The sequence below is a fragment of the Indicator indicator genome, chromosome 24, assembly GCF_027791375.1.
Source record: "Indicator indicator isolate 239-I01 chromosome 24, UM_Iind_1.1, whole genome shotgun sequence".
Lineage (NCBI taxonomy): Eukaryota > Metazoa > Chordata > Aves > Piciformes > Indicatoridae > Indicator > Indicator indicator.
In genome coordinates this window covers 11,783,686-11,807,858 of record NC_072033.1, presented here as the reverse complement: position 1 = coordinate 11,807,858, position 24,173 = coordinate 11,783,686, and the positions used below count along the sequence as shown (strand labels likewise).

The window sequence follows — 24,173 nt, the reverse complement described above, 5'->3', positions numbered from 1 at the left end:
AGGCATACAGCCTTGTCAAGAAAAAGAAAAATCTGCATTAACCCTGTGTAAGAAAGTTGTACTTTATCTGTATTTCAAAGGCTATAAGGAACCACTTTAATCAACCTACTTGACTTTGGGGACTTGCACGTCTCACTGAAACTCGTGAAATCTGGCATAGTGTGGTTTCCAGAACACAAAAGCCTTTAATCTGTAACCCAGCACTCTTGTACATTCAAATCCTGATACTATCTCCTTGTTAGGAACTGAAATTGTGTATTTATCCAAAATGGGATCTCATCTCATCTAAATGATGAAGCCTTTGCAACAGTGACCTTTAACAACGGTGATACTCAACAATAAAAGATTTTATGTCAGGAGCCAGTGGAAACAGTATATGTTAAAATTCTGATCTGATAGCACAGCCTTTTATTTTCCAGTTTTAGACAAGAATCCTTTGAACATTTCATTTGCTCTCTTGTCTAACACACCTTTGTTTCATGCCTACAGAATTAACAGCAGGAAGAGGTAGCTGATACCTTTCTGCAGACTATTTGATTGTCAGGTGTAATTAGCAATGCTGTCTTTTAAATAGAGGCATAGATTTTAAAACAGCTGGAACCACCTACAAAGCCTCATTCTTTAAAAAAAAACATACACATACATTTATATAATAAACCATTTTTGCATAGACACATCATTGCTCTACAGTGGCTGACAGCCCTATGCTTTCCTTCAGCTGCAAAAACTAAAGGCTAAGTGACATGTCCATGTCTCCTGGGGCAGTTATAGAACTGGGGCTGGAGCTGTGTCCCGCCGTCCGCTGCCAGGGTTTGGGCAGGATCCTGAGAGCATCACTAATTCATGTGTTTCTTGATAAATCCATTAGGTCAGCCTGGGTTAGTCTATTGATCTCCCCAGTGCATTGTCATGTAGCCCTGTGATCCTCTCTGAACTACCAAGATGGAAAAGCTCCTGGATGAGAAGGCTGGCAGAGAACTGTGTGCCTTCCACTGAGAAACCTGAGCAGGTTTGTACAGCTGGGGAAAAACTGGCCAAAAGAGCAACCTGCTGTGAAACTTCACTGTCTCAAGGCCAACAGCACTTTGGCCAATGAGTCAATTAGCTGACCTCAAACAGTGTCCCATGCCTCACCCATCATGGGAGGAGGAGAGCTTTCCATGGGCAGACTGTGCTGCCCACCCTCTCCAACCCCCCCCATTTTCCTTAAAAGAGGGTGAAATTCATTCATTTGTTGAAACATCATGCCTCAGATCTCCTTCTTTTCCCTCCAGCTGCACAGCACTGTGCTGTTTTGAACCAAACTTTGAAAGCATATTTTCCCTGACGCACACATAAGCCAGCCTGACAAAAACTGTGTGACAGAGTTCAGCTCAGTGAGCAAAATGCACTCCAGAGGTCTGACTCTGTTTCTTGGTGAAATGTGTAAGAAGAGGATGTTTCAATTCAGGCACCTGTAATAAAGTTTCATAAAGAAGGGCCTTAAGCTGCTAAGTCTGGTTTAGGATTTTCTTATTAACTGCCCACTCCGCATAATGAGTTTTTAATTTAATTTTTTTCAGATTGTAAGGCATATAAAAGCTGCTCATGTCCCTTTTGGATCTGAAGATGGATAATTTGGGAAAGGGAGAACTTTAAGAGTACTGAAACAGAATTGTTTATGTGTACTATAATCCTGGTATTAAGATTTTTAACAGGTTTCCTGCATAGCATAGCTCAGCTCGTCTGCCTGCTGACTCCAGCTCAAACTTCCTCTGCACTTCCATTGAAATCTCTCTTGTTTCCAGATTAGTCTCAGAATTAGCACACATGGGATTTTATTTTTTTCCCCACTTTTTTTAAGGACTAGATTGGAACACCACCTGGTCAGAAATAGAGTTCCTGACTGGACAGATGATCCTTGTCGGAGAAAGGCAATGAAGCATATGCTTTATTTGAAAAGTGCTGCTGTTGTGGTTTAAAGATGTGATTTTCTGAGCTGGTGCCATGATGGCCCATTTTTTATGTCCTTACTGCTGATCAAAACGTTAATGGCAATACCTGTCAGTGGGGTGAGAGCCTGCATTGACAGGGAGATCTGTGTGTAACCACCCAGCCCCTCTGAGCTGTGGTTTCTATGGGAAGCAAATCAGGAGTAAGAGACGCATCGCCATGGTGCAGGAGTTGCTGAAGGGCACTTCTAGTCTGCAGACTAACCCAGATGGTTCAGATGTAGCTCTGTCCTGAAGCAAGTAGAGGAAACCTGCCCCTTTGAGCTCACCCTCAGATAGAGTCCCTTCAGTCATAGAGTTACAGAATGGTTTAGGTTGGAAGGGACCTTTAAAGGTCATCTAGTCCCTTGCAATGAGCGGGGAGGTCTTCAACTACTTCAAAATCTGGCACTACAGAAAAATGCATGCCCACCTGCTTACAGTACTGAAAAGCACAGAACGAAGACTACATTAAATGCTGTGCAATTTATCAAACTTGCCATGAGAAAGGAGCTTCTTGCTGAAATTTTTTCACAACAAGAAAGTTTGAGTGCATGGACAAGAAAGTCTGAGTGCATGTAGCAGAGAAGAGAAACACAGCAAGAAATGGAAGGATACTGGGTCAGAGAAAAGGAGGAGTCACTATATTCTTGTATATTTGGAAGAAAACACGATTTCTTCTGTTATTTGTTGGCAATGAAAACTTGATATTGCACAAAGCCAAACTGTTTGAAAACCTTCCATGCTCAAAAAAGCCTACGCGAGATTTCTTAGCCATCCTCGTTTGAACTCTGACTGTTCTCAGCATCCTGACCTCCTCTTCTACAATTGGGAAGCATTAAGACATCCTGAACAGTTAAAAGTATTTGATAAAACTCACAGAACTACCAAATCCTTTGCTAAATCTCTCTCTCTTTTTTTTCCCCACCCCATCATGTCACTAAAGATTTCATAAGTGAAATGTGCTTAATGAAAATTCCAGATATATATCCTCTTAAAAATGACATCCCTTGGAAGCAACTGTTTTTAAGGCAACAGAATATTGAAGAATTAGAAAGCTGCTGACCCAAGGAAGTTAGCCAACTTCCAAAGGGGATTTATTTCAGTGCCTGGCAATAATGGAGTTACAAAATGTATTTGAAATTCTCAGCCTCGCATCACTGCCTGAGATGCTGTGTACTTTTAAGATAATGAAATAATCCACTACCAATGGGTATTTGCCTGGGACATTTGGCAGACATGGAGATACACCTGCCAGGGCTGTGTGGATGTCCTACCAAAGGATCTCCTGGATGATGCTAAGTGTCTACATTCAAACAACTGAATTGGGCCCTCCAAGGCCAGGTCTGGGCTTGGGAGGAGAACTAGGATCTTTAATATATATCCAACAGCAGAAAGAGGTGCACAACCTAGAATAAATTATGAACACTTGAGAGATATGCTACAGGTGGAGAAATGTTTGACAAGAAACAGTGGTGTGAGTCAATATGTGAAATCTGGGAGCACTGATCTCTCCTTTCTCCTTGAAATTTTAGCTTGACTGATGTACCAGAGATAATGGCAATGGTGTCTAATCCACACACTTGTATCAGGTGATGGAGACCAGAGTGATGTCCATCACAGCACATCACAGAACAGGAAGGATACTTCTCTGCAGCTGTTTCCTTTGACTACACCTAGCTGTGTCACACCTTACTACACACATGTGGCTCACACATCTCCTGGCACCTCTTTCTTGTTGGACAATTCCTCCACAGCATTATGGAAGGCATTCTTTGGAGATGTGGTCTCCCTGCAGACCTCAAACAGACTAAACAAAGACGAAGAAGTAGGAGAGAAGTCCCTGCTAAAAGAGATATGACATCAGGAGACACAGCACTGCCAGATGTTGCAAATGGAACAGCTCATGACAAATGGGTTATGGCAAGCAATAGCTGATAGGTGCTGTCATACTGCATGGGTTGGGGGTGGTCTTGCCAGTGTAGAGATATCATCTGTGTTTTGACAGTATTAACTCGACTGCATAAAGCAGCAAAACAGCAGGCTAGAAAATCCAACGTCAAAACAAATTACCAGGTCTCACTCTGATGCTGATGATGGATATGCTCAGCCTCAGCACACACAGCTGCCTACAGGCACTGTAAGGAAAGCAGAGCATTGTGCTGTGTGTTACAGGAGGGCATATATATGTGTGAGGGACACAGGCACAGAGCTTGTGTGGCTGCTCCCTGATTTCAACTACTTCCATGCCGAGAAGCAGGACATGAGCAGCATCCTATGCTACCTCCTGTGCGGTGCTGCAGCTGTAATTGGCTGGGATTGTGCTCTCCAGCAATGAGAGTGGAGGTTGTATTACTCTTGATTATACACCAAGCACTACATGTGTCCTATCTGAGAGAGACCAATAGAACATTTTTTATATTCCTTTCTTTTTCTTCCTTTTTTTTTTTTTTTTTTGGTGACAGAAAATTGAAATCTGTAATGAACCTATTGTTCCCATTTTTTACATCACTGGTCTCTGGCAGTTTTAAACTCTGAGCTCTGAAAAATTCATTACTACTAACCTCCACCAAGGGTGTTCCTGAAACCAAAATTACTTAATCAACTCAATTTAGCTTCTTGTGTAGACCTAATTCAGAAAAAATTTATCTTCTTGAATTGTTATTGCAATTAACTCCCTCCCCCCCCTCTTTTTTTTTTTTTCTTTCTGCAGCAGACGACATTTCAGTAATTAGATATTTTATAAAACTGAGTTATTTGTTCAGGGCAGCTTCACTTTTATATTTGATTAATCATATTACCACTGAGGTCTGGGTTTTGTCTCTGAGGAAAGTTTAATGACCTCATTTTAATCCTTCTTTTAACCACCAGGCAGGTATCTATGAAGAGATATAAAATTATCTTCGTTTTTATTTTTGCCTTTTTTTTTTTTAAATTTTTTTGGCAATCTCAAGATTACATTTGATGTTGTGTTTTTTTTTCTTTTTTTCCCCAGTGACTGACCCATTTACAAGAAAGAATCTAGCTGATTCCGACGAGGTTCAGGACAGAATTAGGCTAAACAGAGCCTTGAACTGTGCCTTGCTAAATAATTCTCAATGAGGAACCAAAACTGTTCCACCAAATGGTAGTTGGTTTAAAGCACTACACATGATTGATTTGGTGGTAATTTGAGAATGAATGGACTGAAAGGAAATAAACAAAACCAAAGCCACTGTAAATGCAGGTTTTGATTAATGGGCTCTATTAGTATGAGACTCCTATCAAGGTGACCATATTTTTCTCTATCAATGCATATATACCCACACAATGTAATGGAATAATTCATATAACCTACAATTTGTCTGGGAGTAGAGACCTGGATATTATTGATGAGTGTTTGCTTTATATCAGTATCTATGCATGCTCTGAATCTTGTTATATGCATATCTGTTCTTGTGCACATCTTTGTATCTATCTATCCATTTTGCAGACTACACAGAGCAGTCTCAAAGGTATTTCATCCTCTCTGTCATACGCTACACTGGCATAAAGACTTCACAGAAATCACAGAGAGGGCTGATGCTCTTTTCATTAAGACATGAAGAATGATTGTTTTCTCATAAACTGAGTAATATCTTTCATTTTAGATGAAAGAGGTGATAAAATAAAGAGCAAAAGCTGAGTATCCAGGAGTGAGTACGAAGTGTGTTGTGTTTTCTGTAGCCTCCAGGCACTTCAAGATGCTGTGCCTGCAAGGAGCTGTCCTGCTCACAAAAAATCTGCACCCTGAGTTGGGGAACTCACTCATTCCGTATCAGAATCAGAATGGTGTAGGCACCACATCTCCTACATTCTGTTGCTTTGCATTTAGGTTGGGTTCCATCTCCAAAGCTCACTTCGATTCAAAAGGCAGGTCAAGATGTAAATCAAGATGTAAATACTTTCCCAACCATGGCTGCAGCAGCAAAGCCCCTGGCACCAAGTGTGGCAAGTACTGGGCAAGGCTGAGACAGGATGGGAAGAAATAACACAGTTTCTGCTTGTGCTCTTTGTTACCACTATCCCTTGGCCTAGCACCCTTGTCTAATTCATTGTTCATGCCAGAGGTTTTCATCAGGACCTGCACTGAGATGCAGAAAGCCCACTGCAATTCAGAACCACTGAGTTCTTGTTCAGGAAAACTAAACTGATTTGTAGTTTGTAAAATTTTGCTGACTACATATTTCATTGAAATGCACCCAGAATTAGCTAAGTGCTCGTCCACCCAAATGCTACTGGGCACATTCAGTCCACTGGAAGGCAATAATTTATTTCAGTTAGATGATGACAGCTCTGTCGCAGCCCCAGCTTTACCGTGGAGTTGGGCTGAGCTGCGTTTGGATTGGAAAATTGCAAGGAAACAGAGTCACCTGGGATTCCCCATGAAAGCACAATTGATTGCTAACGATAAAGCCTGTCTGCAGGACTCTACAGACCTCCTGGGTTTGTTTCAGCTGTAAAACAACACAGTCCTCTAAATTGTCTCACCATGGTATTAGGTCTTTCCCCTTGCTAGCTCTGACATGTGCTGTTCAACTTGATTTCTGCCTCTTCTGACAACTGCCTTTAAATTATGCCACAGGCAATATGTTGATGATCTTAAAATTCTGTAGCATCCAGGCTAATCTATATCAAATGTTATTGTAGAATTTGAAGACTTTCTGAATGGTACAGGTGCAATAAGGGGGACCTTGAGAGCCGAATGGGCAACTAAATATTCAGCTTTAGTCTATACTCTGGGAAATGAGGTACATGGCTCTCAAGATTTAAGTCCTTGATCTTTTCCAGATCTGAACACATGCCCAGCTCCTGGGGGATAAGTTAGCTCCCCATTTCTACTGTTTTTCCCTGGACCAGTGTGGCAAGACCTCTTTTTAGGATGCCCTTAGTAGGAAACCTAGCCCCTTTTTCTGTCTGCAGACTATCCCACTGAAAAGGGGTTCTCCCTTCACAGCATTATTTGTATGCACGTGTGTACAAGGCATTTCTCCTCATTCTCACATGTCCCAATAGCTTCTGGATACATCTGCCTATAAATGTGCTTAGGAAACTCCAAACCACTGGCAGGCTGATTTGGTTTCCAGTGTTGGTTTCCTACCACCATTGTTCCCCAGGCTAGATTTATTTACATCTTTGCATCACAGTGGTTTGGAAGTCAGTGTCTTTCAGCCTGAAGGAAAGACTGAGTGTTCTCCTTGCTACTTTGCTATTCTTGAACTCTATTAAAACCAGAAGTCAGCAAGATTCAACTCTGGGGGGTGGAGATCAGGTGAAGCATTCACCCCAAGCTTTGTCACTTGCAAAAAAAGTCCTATTTTTACAGCTCGTATCAGTTGTTTCTGCAGCTCTGGACAGTGTTGCTCTTGTGTTGTTTGATGCACAGCTATATTTTGTCCTTTAGCCGCATTAATGTGAAAACAAATGCACACAGAACAAGGAATAAAATTTTGGCTTATGCTTGTTTGCTTTTCTGGTATTTTGGCAAATTCACAGAGCAGGAGGGCTCAGAAAGAGCTCTATGCCACGGCTGTCAAAAAGGCAAATTTGATCCTAGCAAATATTAGTGCTCTTGCTCAAGACACTGAAAAAATCTCATCTGGATTACTATACACAAATTGGGTCAGAAGAAAGAAATCTGAACAGAGCAGGGTTAGCAAGACACCAGGGGAATGGAATGCTGTCACCTAAAAAGGGGTTGGAGAGAGCTTGGCTTGTTTAGCTTCATAAAATGATGTGCACTAGAGTATCAGGGTGGAGATGGGAGAGAAAATGGGAAGGAAACATCAAAGCAGGAGAAGGAAGAACTATTTATGGGAAAGGACAATGCTAGCATGGCAGTGATGTGCTGAGAGCCTGTTTCACTTTCAGCTTCCAAAGCACTGCTCAGAGTTGGGCTCATTACCATTTCCCAGAGCGTTCAGAGGAACCAGAATACCTGCACAAAGCTCACACATTTTGGCAATACAGTGCCAAAACCCCAAAATCCACTTTAACTTGGGTATATCTCCATGTCATTTTGCTTGTGAAGTGGTGTGCTCTTCACTGCAGACTTGGCTGCTGACTGATTCAGTCCAGCACCAGTCAGGTAACTAAGTCTGTGTTACTGCAGCAGCCAGAGATGAGTCTGACTTGACACTATTAATTAAAAAGCCCAGTTAAAAACTGGCAAGAATTGCTTTTTCCAACATACTTGCAACAAGTATTTGCTTCTTCACTGATCAGCCAAATCCACTTTGTAACTAGATAACACTACCCAGCACCACATCCCTTCTGCTAGATGAGCATCTCTGCATGTGGTTATCCTGTACCAGCCACTCTGCCCTGAGTTCACAGCCAGCCTTTGGCCAGATTGCCTTTCCCACCGCTGCCCAGGTGCTGTGTAGCATCCACCCATGCCTGATAGTCCAGTCCTAAGCCCTTAGAGCTGGTTCTAATGGGAGTCAGCACCCAGATTAGCCAGTGAAGCAGTGTGGCGGGGTAGGAGATGTGGTCCTAGAGCTGCCTCTTTAAAACAGGCTCCACTGGATTCAGCCTCTGAAGGAGAGATTCTTAAAGCAGTGCCAAAGGGCAAATTTTAAAGTAGCTTTAAATAAGACCTCCTAAGGCTCAGGAGCTTAAAGAACTTGAATAGCCCAGTTTTCCTTTTTTCCTTTCTTTTTTTTTTTTTTTTTTTTTAAAGGAGAGGTTGATTGCCAGGCAGGTTTTCCTAAGAATCCACAAGCTCAACTAATCATGAGCACTTCAGCCCTGTGAAATAATATTTCCCTTACACAGGCTACTATAAAAACAAGTTCTGCACAGTAGGCAAATTTAAAATAACTTTTAATTAACATTTAAGACACAGAAGACTGATCATGCAAATTCATCTGCGTCTCCTCTCTGAGCCTGATTGTTCCTGATTGAATATGATAAAAATAGACTTTGTATGAGTCAAGTGTAGGCATGGATTTCTTTAACTTCTCCTCCCCTCTGATTATGCATTTCCTTAGATAAAGTGGAAACCCTTGGATGGCTATTAACAGTATCATGGGTCAGACTGGAAAGGGCATCCTGCCTGATAGGAATTAAAGATTTCACTGGAATTAAAGGCAACCCTTCAGTGAGCAAAAAAGATGCCTCCACCTTGCATAAATATCATCTCAGACTATCCAGCATTGTTCTGTCTTGGCTGCCTTTTAATCTCTGAAAAACCAACATTAATTTAAGAGTACCTCCCCTGTATCTGAGGTGAGTACATGGCCAGAGGCTCTGCTACAGATCTGCATTAATATGGGAAAAATGCAACTCGCCTGCACATGAGAGATAAATATTTGAAGGCAGGCTGAGGAATTCCCACATAATTAAGACATGTCAGAGGACACGACCCTCTTATGAGCAACAAGGACTCTGGATAACAGAGAGCAGACTGATACCAGTACCTTTATCTTGTAACAGTAATAGAGCCAGTTTCCCAGTAAAACTTCCTACACAGCCCTTGTAAGAGTCCAGTTAAACTGTCACTGGTTTACGCCAGCTGATGATTTGGCAGATGCAAACCCTATCAACAATGTCACAAAAATGAACTATCACAGAAAATCACTCCCTAAGTGCAGTGCAAAACTGGGGCGTGGGGAATTAAACCACTCTCTTTCAAGGCATCTAACCCAGTGCTGAGGACAGCATTACCTCTGCTCACCTAGAATCCATACCTCTGCTCTTCAGCAGAGGGAAGAAGTGGCTCTCTCCATTTACTTCTGCAAGCGACAATGTCACATGAAGAACACAACACAAAGAGCAGGCTGAAGTCCCTTAGCTAGCCAGAGGAGCGTTTCCCGGGTCACGGTCCTGCACGACATCATTACAACTGTGCAAAATAGCTGCTTGTGATCTTTACGGCATTTCATAGGATGCTCCACTCTTCCAGTGCAGATCTGATTGCTTCCCGCTCTGGGGTTGTCTCTCCTGAGACGTTTCCTCACTGTTAGCTGCTCTCTGATGCTTCTCAGCATGGCCAGATCTCATCACAGATTGAAAAAACATTCACCATCACAAAAAACCAGAGCTGGACAGGACTAGAGGAGGTCACTTTGTCCTCGATGTGCCCCAGTGCCTCACAGTTTGATGCATATAGTCTTAGTCACGATAACCAGGCCTGGTGGTGACTTTTGCCGATGGAGACTGAACATTTTTTTGTCTAGAGACTGTGATTTCCTGTCCTCTCCATATAATTTCAGAATCCTTTGTATAAAAAGGCTGCTTCCTCCCCTGCTATTGCGTAGGATCTTCCCACAACTTTTCTAGAATCGTAGAATGGTTTGGGTTGGAAGGGACCTTTAAAGGTCATCTAGACCAACCCCTGTGATGGTGATGTACTAAAGGGTATGAAACCACCACTGATCCCCTTCCATGCATGCAAGTAATAATTTTGGAGTTCTATCAGAGTATCTTCAGTTTGTACACTTAAGGATCTTCCATGTGGTTTTTATTGCTCTTTTCCACTTCTCATCTCTCACTACATTTTGATCACAGCCCATCTGCTATTTGGATGGCCGCTAACCACCATCCCTCCTCAGGTCATCTGCTCCTCTGGACGTGCGATTTTGGCTCTTGTGCTCATGTGCCTGCACCTTCCCATGCTCTGTGCACACAGTCTCCACACCCCCCTGCAGGGCACACACACCGTGGATGTGACCTGACTTCTCTGCCCAGCGCACTGGCTGTTTTCTTCTCTCCTGTCTTGTTGTTAAATTTTACACGGTAACATTAATTCCTGCTGCTGAATACATGAGCTGTGACACCAGCATGGTGCAGTGTCCTCCTGAGCTACATTCTTATCCAGAAAGGATTAAGCCTAAAACCACCCTGGCTGAATGACAGGTAATTTAGGAGCACTATAGGGTGGGCCTTTGTAGGTGTCTGTGCTGAACACAGTTGCTTGAGTTCCTTTTTCCTGGCAGCTCTCCAAGAGCAAGCCATGATTTCAGTTATTCAGCTGATTCTGTTTTTACAACAGCATCTCAACACAGAAGTATTTTATATAAAAATATACTGTATCTCTCCAAACAGTCCCCAGGCTTGAAAGAGACCCTGGGCATACTTACCCTCTTAGGAGCTGTAGCTTTCCTGGAAAGAGATTTTTGCTATTTTTTTTAGAGGTGTTAAAATGCAGATTACACTATTCGAGGACAGCAGGGAGATTCAGCTCAGGTTTAAAGAGAATGATCAGCCTGATGCTGTTCTCTCTGCCAGTCAGGGAAAAACCATTTATACTTTCATGCTCACATGAAATTCATCCTGGCTATACCCAGGAGTATATCAAAGGTATTTGTTTCCATAGAATCAGAAAATATTACTGTAAAACACCTTTGGTTTCCAAATCTTTATGAAGTCCCATGTGCTACTGTATAAAGCCCTTTGGCCCTTGTGAAACTCTTTTCTTCAGTGATTGAAATTAGAGAAATAATGGTAACACATCAGCCCTGCTCAGAGGAAGAGTAGCATTTTCTAATCCATTTAACACAATCCTGTGGGTAATTCTCTTGAATGCTTTTATTCCTTCTAGGTCTAACACACATTAACTAGACATTAAATACTCAGAATTCACCTGTAAGCAAATTTCCATTATCCCACCTTCCATCAGAGTCAGTTTTGGAAAGACATCAAGATAGACATTTGGAGGCATGCTGCCCTCCAGAAGGCACTGATGGGTGTGTGTGACAAACCCTGATACACTTCATCCCCTCACCTAAAACCTCACCTCCTAACTTCCATTGGGAGACAAGGATCAGGTGACCTGGGCCAGCTGGAACAATCTGTGCTTAAATGACATGGCCACTAGATGTCATTCCTTTTTCACTCAAATGTAGGTTAAACTAGTATTTACCTGGCAGAATAAGGTCCCTCCCTGCAAACACCAGCAAGATGGGGGACACATACTGCTGTGCTGAAAGGTCCCATGGCCTGAGAGACACAACACCCTGTATAGAATTTTCCAGAGAGAACAATCCCATACTGGCAAGAGAAAGGACCACACAGCCCAAGACTTGTATCAGATTCTCATGGCTCTTCCCAACTGTATGTATCATATTTAAGGAGATATTTAACGACAGCTTTACAATACAAAGCTTGGTGTGTTCATGAGGACAGATAGGAAGCACACACACTGCTGGTAAACTCACCCTCTACTCACTAGAGCATCAATGCAGGCTACAGACTGACACCCAGTCAGTCTGAAAAACGTGTTGGACGCCCACTCTTCTCTTGTTCAGAAGGAATTGAGTGTCTTCCTTTTTCTGAGAATCTAGAGCCAACTCACTTTGTCAGAAGATGCTGGGACAGCTCGGGAGCTAAGCACATCACATCCATGAGCCTCATCTTGATGGGGGTATGCAGGAAGGATCCAGACCCCACAGCTGGCATGGAGCCAGTTTGGGTCCATGGTGGCATAAATTTGGCTCTGCATGACTTCCATGGAGTTCTGCTAACTATTTGTAGTTTGTAAGGGCAAGACTAAGGGGAAACTTTGGTACTACATGAAGAAATATTTGCAAAACCTGTAAGATTGAATGAAAATTCAGAATAATCTAAATGATAAAAACATTTCTCAAAGGATGTTCACAGTGACTTGAGCACAATGCAGTTAGACCTTCTGTACCTTTAAAGATTTGGTATTGGTTTAAGATACATCATTGACTGCTCCTTGTTGACCCTCACATGAATAGTGGCTACACAATGATTTATTAGACCATAGACTGTAATGCTCTCTGGTTTCTAAAGAATTTGGATCATAGAATGATTTAGATTGGAAGGGACCCTAAAGATCTAGCTCCACCCCCCTGCCATGGGCAGGGACACCTTCCACTAGACCAGACTTCTCAAGGCCCCATCTAACTGAGCCTTGCACACTTCCAGGCAGCAGGCATCCACAACTTCCATGGATAACCTGTTCCAGTGTCTCAACACTCTCACTGTAAAGAATTTCTTCCTAATATCCAGTCTAAATCTCCCCTCTTCCAGCTTCCAACATGGATGTTCCATATCTATGGATTACAAAGGGAACCAGACCACATCATTTCACCTTCCAACTTCTCACTTTTACCTTAACTGGCTCTAAACAATTGTTATTTAAAATATCTTTTTTTCACCCCCCTTGTCCCCCAGTAATAGCAGTGTGGAGCACATGAGAACAGAATAGAGAAATACTGTACTAATAAAAGAGAGCTCTTTAACTGATTGAAACCAGATGTGCTGAAGAATGTCTACACGTTTACTGCTGGCACACACAAATACATCTGTTAGAGCTATCACTGAAATACAAATTTTAGTGGATACCTGTTACCATTTAGAGTATTTACTGCTTCCTTGAAATCATATCCGAGCTATGAAACCCAAAATATCTCTGACTGCTCAGGATTTCACTCATAACTACTTTGATATGTCTACAACCAATTACTGTGAAACAACTGTATCCCCTTTGGTGCAATCAGACATAGTCTCTTTGCCACATTGTTTCAGCTCCTTTAGCACCGCAGCAAAATTGGTCACCAAATCGTTTCGATAGTTCATGAATCTTTCTGCTTTTCTTTCTTGCCCTCCTTTCTCCCCTCAAACATCTTTGTTCCACGGTTATCTATCAAGTTTCTCCTATTTGCCAAACCAGCTGAGAGAGATGCTGGCTATCAACATCCATGAATTACAAACACATTGTGTGTCCATGCATCAGCCTCCTGATGTACAGATACTTACGGTGCTGGTAGTGAATTCCGGAGGGTTGTCATTCACATCCGTCACCGTAATGATCGCCGTTGCCGTGTTTGAGAGACCATAGTTTAGATTTCCTTCCATATCTGTGGCTTGAACAATGACTACATACTGCTGAACTTTCTGGAAAAAAAAAAAAAACAACAAACCCAAAACAAACAACAGAAAATAAATAGATGAGAAACACAATTGCATCCTGTAAAACGCCTTGGTTTCGATTCCCTATATAAGTACGATCTTTCAGCAGACTAAGAGGTTTACTAGTTTCAAAATGTTAGCAAAAAAGACAGACACAAATTTTCTGTCACAGTATTGATGGGATTTTTGCACAGAATGGTAGATATCACCTGTTTCATAGGAAAACAAACATCTTATGGGCAAAATTCCTTGGTTGAAACAGATGTTTTTGTTAATTTTTAAGTAACATTAATTTTTTTCAAGTAATATTAGTTTCTGTCTTCTGAAAAACAGCAAAAATTTTGCTAATGTGTTTTCATTGAAAACATCACCAAGAATATTATACCCCCCAAATGGACAGTAACATTGCCTGGCAGCCCTCCAGCTCATTCTGCTCTCACAGATGTCTATAAAGCATTTTGATACTTAAAATACTCTCCATGTTTCAATCCCTAACATAATATTGGTAAATAAGGAGAACTGAAGTCCAGTATGACTAAAAAATAAAAATAAAAAAATCTGTCCATTAAATAGAAGCACAGTGGAAATTATTTAAATTCCTGAGCACCCCAAACAACCCCAAACCTCAAAGAAAAAAAAAAACTGACACAGCTAGCCTCAGAAAAAAAAATAAAAATCACACATTAAAGTTCTAAAAGATGCTGCATGTCAGTGTAACTGGAAAATAAAATAGGAGAGGGTGTCTGATCTTGCATGTGTGTACATCTCCCTGGGATGTCTCTGTACTCAGAAACATCTGCCCACACTGAGAAAAGCCTCCTGATCTTTAGAACCAGCCTCAACAATAAATATTCATTTGGAGGTGCAGAATTTAGTCTTGATGTCAACACATGTCGTGCACAGGGTACACAGAGCATTTGACAGGCAGCTAGGAAAGAAAAGCTCCTCTCCTGAAATCTAGGCAAAGAGGTGTGCTGAGGACCAGGGAGGGCTTCAGCCCAACCTGGTGTGACTGAAGACAAAAGCTAAACATTTCACCCTACTCCTTAAGGTTTAATTTCAGACACGAGCTGGGGATGCAAGGACCAAACAGCTCCGACTGTACAGTGGAGAGCCCAGAGCATGCGGACACCAAATGGAGGCACAGTGCTGTGCCTGAAAAGCTTTGTGCCAAGCCAAGTGGAGAGACTTCTCTGGGAGGAGAGACTTGCCACATGCTGGATTGCTCCTGTGCTCCAAACACAGCTCAGGGACTTGGGAGCTGCCCTGCTGTGTGCCCATGTCACAAGTGTGTGCAAACTGTCAAATGTCCTATGGAATTGCAAAGGGCAAGAAATTAGGCCAGCTAGGTCTCCCTACTCCTATATAAACATTCTTGAAATACTGTAATTGGGTTAAGTCTTCTGAGTTGCTAGAATAACTGAGATCTGAATTTTAGCCTTATCTGGAGTCCAGGACTTTTCATTGGCAGGTATTAACTTACTAAATTGACAAGACATCCCACAGTGGGATCCATCAGCACCTTGCAACTGGAATGTATTAGGAAAATGCACTTTCATTATCTTGTGCTATCTTGTATAATAAAACATGAGGGAGAAACTATTGTTGGCCCTTGCTTTTCCTCACACACACAAATGCCATTATTTGTAAAGCACTGTAAGGCTCTAATGTCTCTATTATTCACACTTCATATTTTCCTTTCTTTTTCTCTCTTACAGACGACTTGGGAGGTGGACAGAAGTAACTCTGGTCAAAAATTACTGAGTCAAGTTAGATTTAAATCATAGAAGCAGGGGCAAGTTACTTTTTAAAATAGCAGCAATTCTTAAAGGTCTTTTCCAACTGAAATGATGCAATGATTCCGCTACCTGCAAGGAGGATAGGCTGTGAGAGAGTTGGGATTGTTCACCCTGCAGAAGAGAAGGCTTTGGGAAATCCTTATTGCAGCCTTTAAATATTAAAGAGGGATTCTAAGAAAGACAAAGACACACTTTTAACCAAGGTCTAGAGTGACAGGACAAGGGACAATGGTTTCAAGCTGAAAGAGAGTAGATTTAGATTACACACAATTTTTTTTTTATGATGAGGACAGTGAGACCTGGAACAAGCTAAGTAGAGAAGTTGTGGATATCTCTCATTGCAAGTTTTCAAGGTCAGGTTGGACAGGGCTTTGAGCAAGCTGATTTAGTGAAGGATGTTTCTGCCCATGGCAGGGAGGTTGGACTTGATCTTTAGAGGTCTCTTACAACACAAAGCATTCTCTGATTCAATCAGATTTCACACAAATTAGAAGAACAAGTTGGAGGCCGTTTCAGAAGTGCATTGAAGGGGCAAAGCCACCTCTGCTGCTCCTCACTGCAGCGAGAGGCAGACACGTAATTCACAGCATCTGATCACACCCTACTGTAAAAGCTTCAGCAGCCACTGCAGGAAATAACTGCTCCTTCCTTTCTGTCAGCCAAGAGGGTAATGGAGCTGGCTCCTTCATACAAGGCTTCTCTCTGAACTTGGTATTTTTCTGTTCCCTGTGCTGGCAGACTGACCTCTTTCTAAGGGAGCCCGGGGGAGCTGGTGCAGCAGTGTGCCTCCAGCGAGGGCACAGCAAAGGCAGCTCCCTTTCGCTGTCAAAAGTGATGCTGGAACTCATGACAATGTTATGCAGACTTTAATCTGAACTCTGAGAACACACTGCAGACATGGGTAAGGGCACAGTGTCTGCAGAGCACTTCCTTATACCTAGACCCAGCCTGCAAACCTCCCATCACTTTGAGCTCCTTTCTGGCTTGCTTCACTCACTCTGAACCAAAACTTCCCTGCAAAAATGAACCCTCAGTTTCTCTGGGCAACCTGTTCCAATGCCTCACCACTGTCACAGAGAAAAACTTCTTCCTTTCATCTAAGCTAAAGCCATCCTCTTTCAGTTTAAAGCTATTACCCCTTGTCCTATCACTACAAGCTCTTGTAAAAATACCCTCTCCAGCTTTCTTGTAGGTCCCCTTTAGGTAATGGAAGGCCATTATAAAGATTCCTGTGAGCCTTCTCTTCTCTAGGCTGAAACTCCCCAAATCTCTCATACAGGAGGTTCTTCAGCCCCCTGACCATCTTTGTGGCCCTCCTCTGGATTTGCATGAGTAGGCCCATGTCCTTCTTATTTTGGGCCCCAAAGCTTGGACCCAGCAGTGCAGGTGGGGTCTCAGCAGAGTGGAGCAGAGAGACAGAATCCCTTCCCTTCACCTGCTGCCCATGCTGCTTTTGATGCAGGACATAGCTGGCTTCTGTGCTCTGAGCATGTTGCCTGCTCATGTCCAGCTTTTCACCCACCAGCACCCCTAAGTCCTTCTCTCCAGCCCTTCATCCCCCAGCCCAGGTGCAGCACTTTGCTGCTGGTCTTGTTGAACCTCATGAGGTTTGCACGGGTTTGAAAAAATGAATCCTCTTGTACAAGAAGAGGTAAGAGTCTAGGAAGTCTCAGTTAAATGTTCTGATAACTTCACCATTTCCCTGCTTATTAAATTATCCCTACTCTGATGACAGAAGCATGTCTGTGTGCACTCAGACTCTACCTTATTAATCTCAGGTTTACAATAAAGTTTTTTATTTAACAAAGAGCCTTTCACTGAGCATCGCAGCACAGTGTTAATGAAAAACCCCACACAAATTCAGAACACTGAATTAAAGAAATGCAAAAGAAAGATGATATCAATCAGATAATACCATGTCAAAAATGAAAAGGCCCAGAATTTAGTAATGTACAAATGTACCAGCCTCAAAGAGATGGTGGATGAGAAGAGAGGAAGAGTGCTGCAAGTGTACCAGCAAGCCTAGTGAGAAAGTGTGCGAGGAATTACAGCAGATCTCAAATGGATGGACTGATCAGGTCAGATTGTTGCACTTGAGATGGGGGCTGTATCTCAGGATACTGGAGACAGCTGTAGCAGTTGTGGACATGAAAGAGGTGAGCTGCTGGCAGAAAGTTAGAGACACTGCCAACATCACATTTCATCAGCAGAAGATGTAACTACTGTTACATCTGACATACAGAATGGCTTTGGTTTGTATGTAAAGTTGTATAAAGCACAAAGACACATAAATCATAGAATAGAATCACAGAACCACTGAAGTTGGAAAAGACCTTTAAGATCACCAAGTCCAACCATAAACCTAATACTGCAAAGTCCACCAAACGGAAGTGGTCTGAGCTATGTCAAACCTTTAGGCACTCGGTTGCCACTCACATCCAGTTCCATTTGAAAGGCTCCATCATGGGCATACAAGGGTGGTGCTTTCAAGTATCTACTTTCAGTTTATAACTAATTCAATCTTCAGTGAGATTGGCCTCAGCAGATAACAAATTACTGATTTTTTTTTTTTGGTTTGTTTTCCTGTAGCTAGCCTTTTTGCTTTTGTGCATTAAGCTGATTTTATTGAACTATTCAATCAATTTCAATTGCAACATGTCCTTCCAATTTGTCACATCATCTCCAGGGGCATCTTAGTTTGTTGGCCTAATACTACCATTATTGTTATGACTATTAGAAAAAAAAAAGGCAGTTCTATGCCCCCAAGCATGAGAGACATTTTCTTGATGGCATTTTGATCATACAGAATAATTCTCATATTCCCTTTCTTTACAAAAATCACAGCATAGAGCTAACACAGAGAAATTAAACAGTTACTATATGTTTGCTCTTGTGATGATGCTATGGAACCAAAGAAATGAGCCTTTGCCCCAAAGGAGTCTAGATTAAAAATCCAGCCCCACTGAAGTCCCTGGGATCTCCAGTGGCCAGTGTTTTTAATAAATCTAACAAATCTTCATGCTAGAGGAAAGTAAATGTGTTTCTTCTACTTAAGCTAAGGAAAAAAAATACTCACCTTGGTAAGTGCAGATCTTTCAGTCTCACCCAAAAACTAAGAAGGGCTTTTGAAGGAAAAAAATTACAAAGCAAAGAATAACTAAAGGAACTGTGGCAGATCTGCTCTTCTGTCAGTCATCTGATACAGTGTCATCAAGAAATACATCAGCTAAATTCCAGAATACAGGAATTAGATGAAGAAATTTGTTAAGATGGTTAATGGGAAGTTGATTCAAGGGCTTGGTTAAAAAGGTAGCAGTGCCTTGTACAGGAAGAAGTAAGTTTGGAAGAAGGGCAACACGACAAATAGCAGAAACAAGAAGTGATGTAATAGTATAAAACACAAGATAATGCAGAAAGAGACCAATAATAAAAGTTTTCTTGGCAGTTGGTTTATTGAGAATGAGAAAAGACTGGCGTCATGTCCCACCACCTCCCTGCCGCTGAACAAGACACAAACGCTGCTGGCAAATGCATCATGTGTGGTATTAGCACTGCAGATACTAATTCCTTGTGCCAAGCACCAAGGGCTCATCAGGATGCCCAGGCTCCTTGTACTCACTGCTGGGCACAATCCAGGCCCCTTGTATTCACTGCTGAGCAACCCAGATCCAACCAGGTGCCACCAATGAAGAGCCCATCACCAGAGAAGAGCCTAGAAGAGCTCAGCTTGTTTAGCCTAGCAAAATGAAGGCTGATAGCAGATATGATTGCTGTCTATAAATACATCAGGAGGATAAACACTAGGAAGCCAAAGGAGCAATTTCAACTAAAGGACAACGTTGACACAAGAACAAATGGGTATAAACTGGCCATGAATAAATTTAGGCTGGAAATTACTAAGTCCTTCAGCACTGAAGGAGTGAGATGCTGGAACAATCTAATACAGGGTCTGGGGAGCAAAAATGTTCAAAAGAATATATTAAATTAGGGATAAAATCCTTTTGGTCTAGGTAGAAATTATGACAAATGGAACTAAAGCAGAATTCAGATATCTCAACATTCTCTGGGTGTAAACAACTTTTTAGAAAGAAAAGAAAAAACCCACAACAAACCTTTCAGCCCAAAGACCACAAAACACTTGTGTGAAAATGGTTGAAGACTTAACACTGATCGATCTCACTGAACCAGCCCATCCCATTCCATTGGCACACACAAAGGAATAGGTGCCTCAAACAAAATTACAGTTATTGCCAGTGGCTCTCCCCATCCAGACACAGGCTGGCACCAGAGACACCATCTCAAATCCCTGGCTGAGCTGAGCGTGGTCTTGCTGAGAAAGGCTGTAAACAAAAATAAATCATATTTAGAGAGAGAGAGCCTAAAAGAACAAAGTGTTTTAAAATGAAGTCCTAGTACCAAAGTGCTGTCTGTGATCCCAATTTTCAAATGTGCATGCACAGTATTGTAGGAATGTGGCTGCTCCTGGTTTACACATGCAATGATTATAAATCACACACAAGCTGGGTAACTGTGGATACCAAAGTCCAGAAATGTGGTAATTATGTGATTAAATTAATCTGCATTACAGACAAAGGGTTTGCAAAATTAGGACCTTCATTTTCAAAGCTTTGTACAAATATTGTCCAATTAATTACCACTTCCTGAGAAATGTATGACCAGCTAATTTTAGCATCATGTCTGGTAAAGCAAATAAGGTTACCAGGATGTTGCTGCAGGATATTTTGAGCAGGAATCTATTGGTGAACGAGATAGAAAATCTAAATCCCATTTCCTCCTATGACTATCCTCACATCTGCTTTATATTTATGTGTTTTTCCATCTCCCCTTACTTTGCAATATCAATAAGAAGAATATGCAATGTTCTGCTGGTTTGTTTTCTAAACCATTTCTGTGCTAGTGAAGTTCTGATGTTCATTTTGTTTGGAAGATGGTTGAAGGTGAATGCAGGAGTAATAAATATTGTACCAGAGCCAGGAAATCCGATTTAAAAACAAATAAACAAACTTCACCTAAACATTCACTTGGCTCTAGCAGAAACACTTTCCCCTGAAAGATCTAACTAGCCCTCATTTAAAGAAAGCTCCCAGACAGACATTTTAAAGCATGCATCCCCTAATAGCCCCTACTTAGCCATGGCTGAATAGGAGCACAGATTTCCAGAAGAAAGCCCTACGCCAGGAGCTCAGTGAAGAAGACAGCTTCCACAGAACCACCACAGCACCTAACACCTTTCACAGCTCCATCCCCAGCTACCTGTGACTGCAGAGCTCCTGAGCAGAGGCAGTGTCTTGCTCTAACTCTAGCAATGCACAGCTGACTCTCCTGCAAGTAGTGGTGTCTTAATTATTAAGATGGCTTTCTGCCTTAATACAGGATGTGAAACACCCTTGCCCTCTGACACACGGGTTAGACCCTGCTACCATCTGACTGAACCTGCCTGTCATCCAGATATTGACAAATGCCTCTGGCTCAGGAAAAGCCTTGGTACCACCATCCACAGCTCTCCAAATCATACTTTGCAGCCTGGCCTCACCTCTTCTGTGCCATTAAACCCAAAGCAGCAGCATTGCCCAGCTGCTCAACAGACCAACATTTCATCCCTGGGGTACTGCATGGAGTGCTGAAGGGTGGGAAAGCTGGCACAAGCCAAGCAAATGTCTACAGATTTTCCTCTGATGCCTTTCAAGGGTGAAGCACCTCCATGGTAGAGGCCATCCCCAGCTCACCCTCCCCCACTCCCATGCCTACTATACTTAACTGGAGTTTGAAGAGGAATCAGACAGGGGATGTCTTCTTGTGATACCCCTCTACAGGGAGGGGGATCTCTGCTGGCAGAGCTGAGCATGTGTGACTCAGAAAGAAGGAAAAATATTTATTCAGGAGTTGTTCTGATGAGCTCTTCTAATGTTTGCTCTGACTCACTGGCTGAAGCAGGGGTGGCTTTCACCCACACCACCAGCCTTGAAGAGCTTTAGAAATCAGCCTAACACAGGCCAATTATTTCTGAGGCAAATCAAAGTCCTAATGCCAGAAGCCAACCTCAGGGTTTTCACTTGGCACTGCACCTGTATTGACAACCAGCCTTATAAAGCCTTCCCCTGACAGCCTGATTAACAACCAGCAATTAACTCCTTTTTAACACTTTCCCTCACAGCACCTGAGACCTGTAACCCATGGGATCCCACACCTCTTACTATTCTTTTTCTCTCCTAAGCTACTTCAGTTTAAGACAGTACATTAATATGTTACAATTTACACATCTTAACCCATTCAGAACCAGCAGACACACAATCAAGTGTTCCAGCTTCTCCCAGGATAGGAGCTGAGCCTCCCACACAGGTGTGAAAAGGACCTACTCCAGCTTAGCAGCTATTTCCCCTTTTGTGTGGTGGGTTCTGAAAGCAAACCATTCTCTGGAAGTGGGTACAACACCCAGTGAGAGCCAACTGAGCTGTCGTATGGAAGCATGAGGAAGTGCTTTAAAAGTTACTTGAAAGACAGTGAATATGATCACTGAGAGGTTATGAAATCAAAGAACACCAGAAAGCCTTTCAGGAGTCTTACTCTGTTTGGCCTTTCAGTAGTGAGAGACCAAATAGTTCAGTGGCTGTTGCCCCTGGCTGCCTTTTTTTTTTTTTTTTTTTTTTTTTTTTGTGTTACTCAAACTGTGAAAGTGGTGAAAGAGGAAACCTTTCCAAAGGACACACTAGGTACAGCGAAGACGCCAGCAGTCATACCAAGAACCTTCCAGCATCCTCTATCTCCCTGTAGCCTCCAGGACGGAAGAGATGTGAACCAAGCTGAACTGCTCATCCACCTCATTTCATTGTGAGCAGGATTTTGCTGAACAGAGGCTCCAGGAGCAGTGTTATTGACTGAGAATCTCATCTGAGAGAGCTCGCTGCGAGTTGTCAGGGATACAAAGGAAAGCTTAGAAATAGAAACTCCAAACACCAAAAAAGCCTCGAAACAAAACCAGCAAAAACCCCCAGCAGACAAAAAACTGAAACTGGTAACAGAGGCCTGGGATCCTAGTGAATAATTTTCATGATTTTCTTAATGTCTGGTGCTAGCAACACTGTGCATAGGAAGCAACACTGTGCACAGCAAAAGAGATGTTTTTGAGTGTGATATGCTGCAGCCACAGTCATCTGAGATATATATATATATATATTTATCTTCATATCTACTTCTTCAGAGAAGGTTTTATTCCTGAGGGATCAGACACTGAGCCTAGGCTATGCAGGTTTTGTAAAAACACCCAAGCTGAAACCCCACTGTGCTGGAACACTCCAGGAGTATTAATGCAGCCACTTCCATCTAAGGAAAGGGACCTACTGGAAAATACATCCACCAAAAGAGTCAACTGACCCAGACACACCTTGCAGAGGGTTTGCCATGCTCTGACCCCAGCTGGCTACCACTTATGGCAAGAGCATGTTTTGAAGCATGCAGTGTAGGAGGTTAACAGCAAGGTAGGGGCTGTTTAACCTGATCCTTGTTCTAGATCTCCAGTTGCCAGCGGTAGGGATTAGAGGTTGCAATGTTTTTCTATCTGATATTTGAGCACAGTTATTTATGAAAACTTGAATGTAGTTTAAGCCCAAAGAATTGTTTTCATATCTGAAATGGTGCTTGAAAATTGTCCTCATTCATTCAGGTTCACCTAAAATGTACATACTACTCTATATTTAAATCTGTGACAGTATTCTCCAGTTTTGGAAAGTTTCATAATGTGAAGATTGTTTTTTTTTTTTTTCAACTGTGCCTTGGCAAATAAGACACCAAGCCTGGAGCAAACACAAAATAAGGACTGGGCTGTTTTGAGAAGATAAGTATGAAAGAGAGGCCAGGGCTCTGTAGCATTTCTTTTCTAGTCTTAAAATGTTTTATGTGCTGGTGCTGCCAGTGAGGGACCTAACAGATATCCATGCCTCAAGGAGTCCAATAAAGGCACTTGGGTTGTACACAGGCTGCTGAAGCTGTTCAAGCATGATGGACTGACTTCAAAATTATTATCAGAATGATTATCAAAATTGTTATCAGAAACTCTACTGTAAGAATATGTGTCCTTGGATAGCATTGACTTTCCTGTTTAGAAAGACTCTCAGTTAATGAGCTTCTCATATGGTTCTCTCATTTAATGCCAAAATTAGAATCACAGAATCATTAGAAATAGGTTATATCTCACTCTTCAGTGATTCAAAGTACAGATCAGACATAACTCCACAAGGACACGGGAGAGGAATAAGGAAAATGAATTACGTGTTCTGATTGCCACCACTGATAGTCATGCAAGGGGATGGCAGTGAGCTGCTATGAGCTACAAATAAATTTCATTAAAAAAAAAAGATATGACAAATATCTTGGATAATATATTTTGATTCTGACTACAGCCACTGAGTCTGTGCCAAAACAGAGTAGGGTTGTGATTAAAGCTGCAGGCTGCAGCTTGGAAGACCTGGATTTCTTTTGCATTTTCCCA

General features: G+C 42.1%; 1 protein-coding gene across 1 annotated transcript in view; it reads right to left on the bottom strand.

The window, feature by feature from the left end:
• Window positions 1-24,173, bottom strand: part of CDH4 (cadherin 4) — a 463,608-nt gene that overhangs the window by 29,729 nt on the left and 409,706 nt on the right. The window contains exon 8 of the mRNA XM_054391796.1: window positions 13,716-13,853. Within this exon, the coding sequence (XP_054247771.1) occupies window positions 13,716-13,853 (138 nt within the window). The remainder of the gene's footprint in view (window positions 1-13,715; window positions 13,854-24,173) is intronic.